The sequence below is a fragment of the Daphnia magna genome, linkage group LG7 (assembly GCF_020631705.1).
Source record: "Daphnia magna isolate NIES linkage group LG7, ASM2063170v1.1, whole genome shotgun sequence".
NCBI classification, from domain to species: domain Eukaryota; kingdom Metazoa; phylum Arthropoda; class Branchiopoda; order Diplostraca; family Daphniidae; genus Daphnia; species Daphnia magna.
In genome coordinates, this window is record NC_059188.1 from 11501720 (window position 1) to 11513025 (window position 11306).

Sequence of the window (11306 nt, forward strand, 5' to 3'; positions counted from 1 at the left end):
TAGTTTCTCCAGAAGAATTCTTGCGTTTCTTCTTCTTTTCCAGCCATCCAGCGCATCCAGTGCCGCCCGTCTTATCCTTTTTCTTCTTTTTGCGCTTCTTCTTACTGGGATTCTTCTTCTCCAGCGAACGATCGCCGTCCGGCGTGTTGGACACGGACGACAGACGCCGTCCACGGCTGATTTGTTTCATGAAGATATCCCGGAAAGATGGGTAACGTTTTGCCGTGACGGATTCTGCCATTAGCGATGCCGGATGGCGACTGATCGACCGACACTTCCAACACGGTCGGAGAAGATAAAGAGGCCGTCTCATCACTCCTGTTCCCATCCAACGCCAGCTCACCTAAGGCCAGTAAACTATCGCTGGATGTGACGGAAGAGCGGGGCGAAGATTGCGAAGATGAAGTCACGTCTTCCGGCCCCGTTCCGATGGAATCGCTTTGCCGATCGACACTAACGTTCTTCATTTTGTTTCAAACTGTTTCCAACTATCCACGACAGACACGCTCCCACAATACGGAGGCAATCCGCACTGGATGTTTGTTTGTTTTTTTTAATTTTGTTCTTTAGTCGAACAAATAAAAACCTTCTCTTCCATCCAGCCGGAGCTTGTTAACACACAACCTGTCACCTGCTCGGTTGGCGAGTTACTGTCAAGAGCAGGTGAGCAGGTAAGCAGGGCACGCGCGCTCTCTTCTGCCACAGCTCAAGGAGAAAATGGCCATCGAGTAGACGACCGCCTCCAGTCAAGAAAGAGAAGGTCTAACGGAAAAGACCTCCTCTCTCTCTCTCTCTGTTGTTTTTTGTTACTCCATCAGAGTTTTTTTTTTTTTTTAAGAAATCCCCACAGGAAAAATTGAATAAAATATAAATGGCACGAAAACTATGATATCCTATAAGGTTTGTCCATCAAAAATAAAAAGGAATCTCCCTTTCTCTTCATCGTTTCCTTCTCTCTCTCTTTTTCTCACTCGTTTCACTGTTTGTTTTGGTTTGTTTTGTTTTTTTTCCAATCCGTGTCTTGATGCGAGACTGAATTTTAAACATTGCCGCTAGGCGGAATATGGTAAGTTGCGTCCGATGTTCCGCTCAGTTGACCAGAACGCAAAAGAAGAAGAAAGAAAAACAAAAATTGAGGTGGCGGATCTTCCTTTTTTTTTCATTGATACAACAAACATTTGGCGGAATAGAACGACGTCGCACTTTGTGTACACAATGCGTCGAGTGGGTCATTTGTGTGGGCAAACAAAATATTTAAAAAAGTGGGGGTTTGCAACAGTTATATCCCGTGTACGTTGCTACATTGTCGTTTGGCAAGCATGAAAAGAAAAATAAATAAAAAAAAAAAGGGATTGTATGCGCAATTAATCTTCTGGTTGACCGTTATACTACAACAACCGAGAAAGAAAACTGTCAGGATATAGCGGCGGTTGTTTTTGTTTTTTCTTTTTCTGTCGTTTGCCATTTCGTGGTTTTTATTTATTTTGTTTTGTTTTGTTGCTCTTGTATTTCAGATTGTTTTGTTTTTTTGTTTTGTAGTTTCGGGCAATTTGCATCTTCCCAATCATTGCACAGTGAAAGGAGAAAATAATGACGCAAGTTGTACATTGTAGGTGTAATACATAATTCCCTGCGCCCCGCAAGCGGTGAAAAGCGCATTTCAACACTTTGGTTCTGTTCAAAACAAAAAAAAAGTCTCTTTCATTTCCATTTCTTTTTTAAAAATTCCCGCGCTCTTCCGTTTCTATTTTCAGTTTGGCTCCATGAGAATTTTTCTCCAAACAATTACGACGTCACCAAAACAAAAAAAAAAAACGTTGCGATAAACACAAACAAAAGAACGCAACGCACAAACAAGGGAATCAAGTTAAGCTGATAATCAACACACATAATCATCCTCAGCCGAAAAAAATAATAATGTTCAATCGATAATTTCACGATTTTCTTTTCTTTTTTTTTATCGACTTTCTCTCTCTTTTTTTTTTTTTATTTAACGGCCTGCATTAATCGACCCCGTTCGGCTGTTTCATTCCGCCACAGCAGCCATTCTGACATTTGCCAGACAGCGCTCCATCTTCCGACCTCACGCAACTGCACTGCAACTAGTGCCGCGTTCGGCTATTAAAGTCCGATCTTTTCGCTGGCTTACACACTTCCATTAGACATCCATTTCCTTCTCTTTTTCTCGACTGGTTGCTTCGGCCGGGCGAAAGTTTTTCAGAGCTGAAGGCGGACATCCACCAAAAGAAAAAAAAACTCGTTAAAAGAAGAAAAATAAAATACCGACGGTCTATTGTGCGTGTGTGGAAAGTAGTAGCTAATGTACATCCACGCTGAGCCAGAAGAGAACTCCCTTCTCGCCAACATTATTATTCAATTTTCAAAAGACTTGGAAACGCGAATTTTCTCTTTTTTTGTGTGTGTGACCAAGGACGAAATTTAATTTAAAAAAAAAAAAGACTTTGTCATCAACCGGAATTTTTCTCAGGACACTATCAACAAAAAAAAAACGAAACCCGCAATTGATTTACAAGAGGCGGCGTGCAATACTGTAGAATAATCTAATAAGGAACGGCGAAGTGAAACGCCAAAGATTTTCGGTTTTGTTTTCCTTATTGGCACTGAAATAAACTCCAAAGAAAGTAGAGAGACATCCAGCGCGTGTAAGACCCCGCCAAAAAATGAAAAAACAAAATCAAGTAACTAATAAGAAGCTAGTCTCATTTTTTTTTGTTTCCTTTCTTTTAAATCCCGACAGGAAGAAAAACGACGAACATTTTGGAAAAAAGAAAGACGGAGGGGGGTAACAACGCAACGGAGGTGCATTCTATAACGATGATCAAGTACGCGTCTACAGGTGAAAGACGCGGCACAGATTTCTCTCTCTATCTCCCTTTTGTTAGCTCGGCCGAAAACAAAAATACACGGCCACCGTTTTATTTTTGTTTTGTTTTTTTGTCATGGAAAACCAAATTTAACCACCGAATATTTAAATACGTCGACGCAAAAGAAAACGACTTTACGGCATTTCGACACACGTGAACTTTGAAACCAGCAAACACAGACACACACGAGAAAATGTGTCGTCTGCTGCTCGATTCGGACCTCTAAAACCATTTGGAATGAAAAATATTTTCTTCTTCGAACGTCGTGAAAGAAAAGAAAAATAAGGTATATGACTATGGAATGTGTACGTACGTGAACATAAAAAGAAACAAAAAGGAAAAAAAAAAGGAATATTCTTCCCCGGAGCGGATTGACGACCCAGTTGGCCCGTCCGAAAAAGCTCCTCCAGTCATAAATCTCTCTCTCTCTCCTTTAGTCCCGAAACATTTAAAAAAAAAAAGAAAACTAAGAAAGAATAAACAACATTAGCATTGGATAACACAAAAGCTATTCGACATCTCTTTAGCTGTTTTGACTGCCACGGATTTGTGAGAGCTGCTACATGTTTCTCTTAGAAATCGATAAGATTTTTCAAAGCAGATTCAGCCGCTATCAGACGGGACAGTGGAGACGGTTGAGATACTCCTAAACACCCCCCGAGTCTCTTCCTATACCTGTCCGCATTTCCTGAGCGTTGTCAAACGCGAAGAACGATAAAAATGGCCAGAATTATGCGCGAGTTAATCGAGAAAACAGCACGCGATATTCGAATAATAATAATCTTTAAAAGAAACAAAAGAGAAACAGAAAAAGAAATACTAATAACGTGCAAATCGGCAATAAAACGATCATTTAAAAAAAAATGAGATGGAAGACTCAGGTGTGTCGAGTTCTGCTCATATAAATACACATCATTTTGAACTTGGACCGTGAGCGTGATGGCAATGAAGTTGTGAAGTCGTTGGCCAGCACCACTGGCCATTGGTCAGCGATTTGTTTTGTTTTTTATTGTTGTTATTTACGAGCGGCGGAAGGGAAAATCGCGGTCATTCTCATTTCCTCCCTCCCCCCTCCCCGATAAATAGCCAATTGACAAGTCAGCGTGAATGTTGAGGCAGGGGTCAACAACACACGCCGTGACCTCCTTTTCCTTTTTCGACTGTTTTCAAGCAATTCATCCCTTTCTTACCTTTCTCTTCTCATACATTATTCCCGTCTTCTTCTTTTCCTTTTAACACTGATAGTCGTTCTGCGACCACCAGTTACTTTGGATTTCAAAGCGAGAGAGAGAAAAAAAAAGGGACAAGTCACGGCCGTCCTGCCATCTAGCGTGGCGGAAGTGAACAACAAGCAAGGAAATCACGCACGCAAAAACGCTTGTTCAAACGCAACCGCTAAACAGCGTTTCTTCTAATCATAAAGGCGAAATCAATTCGAATCTTACCTTATTAGATGGACTGGCTGCTGATTGGATGGTCACCACTTGAGCTGATCGGTGATACTCGGTCACGACGCCAGGTAGCATATATCCAAGATTACACGGATCGAACCACACCATTTCTCCCTGACAAATAAAAAAAAAATCATTTTTTAATCAAGCGAAAACACGAATTTTAATGAGCCAACGTGCATCCCACAAACATCGACGAACACAGAAACTGATTCTAAATTTTGAACAGAAACGAACCCCACGCCCATGTGCTGCAATTACGCACGCTTCTTAATCTACCATAACACAACAGCTGCTGGCAAATCAAAATTCCATCATAAAACAAAACAAAGCAAACCCTTCAAAAAAGAAAAAAAAAAAACTTGGAGAAACAAAAACGTTCGCCACAAAAGGATTCCAAAGAACAGAAAAAAAAAAAGAACTTTGGTCTGATCATTAACTTTCGAAATATCGCGGCGGTCATGCCACGGGTATTGCACACACACACGCAGCAGCAACAACAACAACAAAAAAAAAAGAGGCCCAGCTGGCCGAAACGGATAGGGTATGTTAACAACCAGAGTGAGGTGGCGCGAGTGAAAGTATTCCTCGTCGACGTCCCTGTCTTGCGTGGCATCGAAATTGCTGCCTTGGTCATCGACTGCCGACGATGGCGCGTTGGGCAGAGGTCGGTGTCGTACGGGAAATTGCCTCTGCCTTTGCCAGTATTGCTGGTCGGCGTAATCCTCCAATAATAGCGGATCGAATCGCCGCTTCTCCGTTAAACGGACCGTGCCACTATCAACGTAACTGCCGGACGATAATGGAAAATCCAACGGATCGGCCTCCGTCCGCCGCCGTTCGGACTGACCGCGCGTTAACTTGGGACAAAAGAATTCGCCGATTGAAAAATGATGGCATTTCTCACGGTCGCCCAGCGTCGCCCGTTGTTGGGCGTCAATCAGATCCTGTCTTGCATAAACTTGGCCCTGACTGAGGTGGATGAGCGACACGGGAGCCGATCCGTCGGAACGCTCAAACGATTCATCCAATAAATCCAGCGGCCGTTTAAATGTCAAACCAAAACTCGAGAAACTAACGGAAGCACTTTGCTGTTGAACGTCCCATTTGTAATTAAAACTCATCCGACGCTGAGGTGGCACACGTTCGTTCTTCTCCGAACGCTCCATCATTTAATCCACCCGGAAATCTGCAGGTTGTGTCGTTCATTCGCAAACACAACACGGCACACAATAGGAAAACACGCGCACACAACCGGCCAGATTGGTCACCAGAATCCGAATGCTTGGTTCCATCGACCAAGTACAAACGTCGGGGTAGAAATAAAGAAAGAAAAAAAAGAAAAAAAAACTCGGAAAAATATTAAAATGCAGACCGTGACGAGATGACCAGAAAAAGAAAGAAAAAAAACGAGTAGCAACGAGCGTAACAGACACTACAGCAGCCCCGGTCTCAATTGAATCGATCTCACATTTTTCCCTCCTGGGCAAACAAAAACAAGGTTTTTTCTTTTAAATAATAATAATTTTCTTCTTCTTCTTCTTCTTGTTCCTCACACTTCTCCCACACGTTTTTTTTTTTTGTTTAAATATCAGGAGATAACGTGTATACAGGAGGAGATATAAGATACGTGTGTATAAGGCGTTCTACATAGCGCGTGTACAAAAGCCGTTGGTTCAATGTCACTGACCGGACCATTGAATTCAAACCGTATAGACACGAGGATGAACAAACCGCGAAAAAGAAAGAAAAGGGGGCAAAAATAAAAACCACACACGCTAGCTAGTTAACTACTGTTGTTTGTGTGTTTTTTTTGGTGGGTGTTGTGTATAGCTTTATTTATTATTATTATTATTATTATTATTCCTCCGGACATGAGCGCGACATTCATTTGGTGGCCTCCAAAAGTCAAATTTAAGCTTTTTGTTCAAGGTGGGATTCAAAAGAATTTAAAGTTCAAATGACCAAAAACTGATGGTCAATGCGCCCTGGAATATGTTAGCTCAACTCGCCCTTCCAGTTCCATTTCAATCTACGACACATTCATCCAAAAGAGTATTTGCCTATTTAAAAAAAAACAAGAAAAGGACAGACGAGAAAGAAAAACATAAAAACATAGTCCAAGATGACTCAAGGGAACTATTACAATAAAAAGGATGAAAAAGAATGTCCCCTTCTAGATATGTTGGGGCCGGTGTTATTCCAGAGTCGAGGTGGAAAGAACAGGTGTTGCCACAATGTATAGCAACGATATCCATTTTCACGACTTCTCATTCTTCGTTTTTAATATTTTTACCATTACGATTCACGATAGCCGGCGCTACAAAAATGAGAATGAGACGCGTTTATTCAACCGAGCGTGAACGTGAAACCCCCCCGTCCGCATTTCGGACAGGGCAGCATCAAATTCGCGTGATGAAAACATTTCTAGCCACGTAATGTCTCCACACACACACGAAAATGCTAGAAATCGTCAACCGCGCACTCATTTGATTCCGTTTCTTTTCTAGTGTATCAGTTGAAATGACCGGAAAAAAAAAAGAAATTTCCAATTGAAAAAATTGTGTCTCCATTGTTGCGCGCGTGTTTTGGAGAAAATGAAAAAAAAAAAAATTAAGAGGCTGGAACGGTTGAATAACGGAGCCTATCAATCGAGCGCGGTTTTTGTCAGTGGCCGCAATTCGGCCAGCCTGAGTCCACTCCCATTAACTATTTTTTATTTTAAAGTGGACGTCTCGTATTCAACTTCGAACGTTGCCACTTAAAAAAATCACTGCCCGGTGGCAATGTTATTTACCTCTTTGCATTTTGTCCGTCTTGCCAACCGCACACGAGAAATCAAATAATACAGAGAACGTTCAACTTGTGGGAACTTCTTTTAGGACAATCGAGTGAGAAGATGTCACCGTCGAGATATCGGCAACCGGTAGAAGAGGAATGTTTTCCTCCCCATCATGAAAGAAAACAAACAAACGCGTGACGACATAATAGCGACGATCAGCGTCGTTCGTTCCTGTTGAACGAACGCACGAACGTGTCCGTTTTGAATAAACAAAAATCCGGCCCCTGAAAGAAAACGATTGACTAAACTACCTGCGCGCCATCTAACGGCCAAAGAAGGCACTCGTAGTGATATGAATGCCCGGCATTTGTTTATCGACAACAACATCGCACATCACCAAATCAAAATAAACAATTTCAAAGGCAGGCGAGGAAGACTAGCGTAATGGGTCTTACCTTTTCGAGATTGACCTTGGTGGCGGCCATTTTGGAATGTGTCTCCTATTCACGCGGGAGAAACGAAGAACGCCCCCAAGACACCGGATGGACAGTAGACGATCGGATAAGGGAAAAAAAAAAAAAAAGAGGGCCGGCTTTTCAAAAATTGCGAAGCAGCAGGAGTTCCGTCTCACGTACAGACCACCGCCGCCACCGCAACAACGTAACGACACACCTTTAGGGCTTCGTCATCGTCCCCTGTAGGAATGATCAAATAGGGAAGAAACAAAACACAAACGGTCAGTTAAAGGATTGACTATTTAATCACATTCGTTTGATAGAACACATCAATTTCAGTTAAAAGGATTTAACTGGTTGCAAAATTACCTCATCGACAAAATGCCACGTTTTTTTTTTTCAATTTTCGAATAGTAATTTTACTTTCACCACTTGCCCCCCTTTTTTTTTTTTGGTTGGAAACTAATAGACGTGACGTAACAAGTTTGGCATTTAGTCAATGCCAAAAAACAGGTTTCAAACGGCACACGTGTGAGGCATTTCACTTGTAATTGAAGTAAACTAAATCACTGCAACGGGGCATTCCATTTCACAAATGTTTTCCTTTTTTTCTTCTTTCATTTCAGTTCGTCATAGAATATCACACGCACGATTTCCAACGTGATAGACCCTCCCACAAAAAAAAAATTACAATAACATTTCGTGTGTGTGCGTACGTTCTCTCTCTCTCTCTTTTTTGTTTTATTACATTCTCGTATTGATCGCTGGTAACGGAAAAAGAGCTGCGGGCTCACTTCATTATTACAAATGAAAATGTGTTTTTTTTTTCTTCTTTCCTTGCAGTCAGTACAAGAAAGAAAAGGAAAAATAGAAAAGCACAACACCTGAGGGAGAGGCGACCACTCGATACAGCCAGGAGCGTTAATGGTTTTTCTGACTTCTGCACACCGATATTTTACCCCCGGAAGAAACAACAACAACAAAAATATATTGACCGAACTTATTGCGAGAGTAACACGGAAGGCAATGGGCCGGATGTCTCATATCAACCGGAAATGGCTTGTTGTCGTCGTGTCGAATAAAAAATCAGAATCGTCCGTGTCAATACAGAGACACACACAAATTGCTTGGTAACGTACTGACTACCGTTTGCTATTGAGGTTGAATAATCGTAGAAAACGGGACACGAACTCTTTGAATGTATAATTTCTTGGCGTTCACATCGCAACTCCTGGGGGGTGGACTACAAAAAAAAAAAGGCAGGATCTGTTTTTTTGTTGAAAGTCTGTGAGACTATCGGTTTTCGCACGGTACGCCCGTTACCACGCTAAAGAATAAAGACTTATAGACGTTTAGTTCAAAAGGTGGGCTGTTAATTTTAAAAAAGATAGAAAAATACAAGAAGATAATAGAAGAAATGTCAGACAAAAAGATGTTTTTTTTTGCTTCTTGTTCCCCTTCAACTTGATGATGTTCTTGAAAAGGAAACGTTTCCCTCGACCAGGGTCGTTTAGTTCCAGTCTACCTTCTTTTTCTCCCTCCCTTGAGCTACTAAGAATATCACCATAAAATGTACGAAAATAGTTGGTAATAGAAAAGGGAAGGGGAAGACTACGACAAAGACGTGATTAAGGCCGACGTCGGCCACAGAGAGGCAACAAAGATGGAGGCGGTTCGAGGTGGATGGTGAGAATAAATTCTCTCACGTTCTGCATTTCACGCCCCGTAGTTGAAATCCCGAAAAATTAAAAGGAGAACATGTAGCCCACCCAAAAGTTCTTGAAAATTTTTGTTTTTTTTTCAATCGATGACAGACTTCCTTTTCTTTTTGATTTATTTGTTTTCGAATAAAAAAAAAAAAAAGGACGTGTCACAATCTGACAACATTGTGCAACTACGTGTTGCATGTCGAAAACAAAAAAATTGCAAAACAAAAAGGTAAATGCCTGTGAATATTTCTCGTGGGCATACGCATTCCTTCACAGATGTTTATGTCTAAGAAAAGAAAGGAGAAGAAAAAAACAAGTCGAGGGCCTTTTTTTTTTTTCTTCTTCATTTTCGTTAGGGGTGGGAGCTTGGAAAAGACAGAGGGGAGTCAAAGTAGCCCAAGGGCAAAGCTTACCTGGCTTATTGACCCGTGCTCGAGATTTTCTTCCTCCGACATGCAGACACACAGAACTTGTGATGGTCCCAGCCAAACAAAAAAGAAAACTTTCGATTCTCGTCACTAGTTATCGGATGAATGAGTTTTCTTCGATTAACTGACAAGACAAAAAAACAAAAAAACAAGAGCAAACCAGTCGTTAAAATCACCACACACTTGATGATGAACGCAAATGAATTTGTTCTTTGCAGACGAGCACAAAAAAAACCACGTGATGATGGATTGTCTGAAAAAAATATGTAATCAGCAGTGTTCTAACTGCGACGACAGCCAAAAGCTCATTAGCGTGTAATGTCTAGCAAATCACCAGCTGAAATGGGAAGATGGTCGTGTAGTGGTCGGGTGAATCAGTGTCCGAAACGAGCAGAACAAATTCAAGCCACAACGCAGCACATTTGACAATAACTTACTTCTCCTTTGAAGCGTAAGAGATAAACTGAACAACTGGAGGAAGAAGGAAGGAGGAGACGAGAAACAAAACCGCACCGACTCTTTTCGGTAGTGGTCGGTTAATTTTTTATTTCTCTCCCAAGCCCCCCAACAGGACTTCTTCCTGGCCAAAAGGTGTGAGCACAACTGAGCGCGCCCTCTCTCCCCCAACCGCATGGAGGCTCTGTACTTGTTTGGCTTCTTCCTTTCGCCGACAGGTGGTTCCATGTCCCGTCTCCATTGTTTACCCGTCGTCTGCAAGACCTTCTTCAACGAAAACAAAAACAGAATTGCCTTTCGGCATCGAACCGTTCGTTTCGCTCATAAAAAGAAAATTAAAAAACAGATCTGCCAAGATGTAAATGTTCAGCGTTCACTGTTGCCACGACGATGGTGAAAAAAGAAAATGTGGAAATCTATGTTTGATTAAATCCCGTTTTGTCTCCTTATTCGGACATGGAACAGATCAAAGAGCCAGCTTGTAAAATAATATTAGATGGGTGGGGTCTTTTGGTTTTACTACATACCAAAAACTGCGTGACCCACGCTAGTACCATTTTCCCTTTCACTCGTAGACTTTGATTGACTTAAAATTTGAAAAAAACAGCTAGTTTGCCTAATCATTTTGCCCTATTTCTTCCACTTTTGGAAGGTGTTTACACGAGAGAGTTTGAATCATTCCCGTTGCAATCGTTTGCTTTTCGTGGATGATGGATAAGTACGAAAGGTCTCAAGAGGTGTTGCCATAGCCAACGGCCTTTGTACTTACTGATTTTACACCGAATAACACCATCCATATTGTTCTCCGAGCTCCGTTACATTGTGCATCGATTGCGGATTACCATTAATTGCTATACCGTTGGAATTAGAAAGGAACGTGATCTAGATATGGTTCTATCATTTCTTGAGAATCGCCCTATGAGCTGCCGAAGGTTATTACTTTCTCGGGATGGAATGGAAAAAAAAACAAAAAAAACACCTATTGCGATAAGACTCCAGTTGCCAGAAACAAACTTTCATTTTCTCTATACCTGCGAGCCAACGAAATTTCGTCTTAATCCCTTTCCCAAATGTTATAAGTGAACACGTAAGCCAAACAAAAATTCGAAACAGCTATCCAGCGGAATCTAACGAATTCAA

The 11306-nt window shown here is 41.5% G+C and overlaps 1 protein-coding gene across 1 annotated transcript in view; it reads right to left on the reverse strand.

Moving 5' to 3' along the window:
* LOC116926383 (unconventional myosin-XV) overlaps nt 1-5546 on the reverse strand; it is a 31668-nt gene extending 26122 nt beyond the window's left edge. Inside the window, 2 exon segments of the mRNA XM_045177271.1 lie at nt 4331-4450; nt 4894-5546. Of these exon segments, the coding sequence (XP_045033206.1) occupies nt 4331-4450; nt 4894-5505 (732 nt within the window). The 5' untranslated portion in view covers nt 5506-5546.
* Between the last annotated feature and the right edge of the window lie 5760 nt (nt 5547-11306).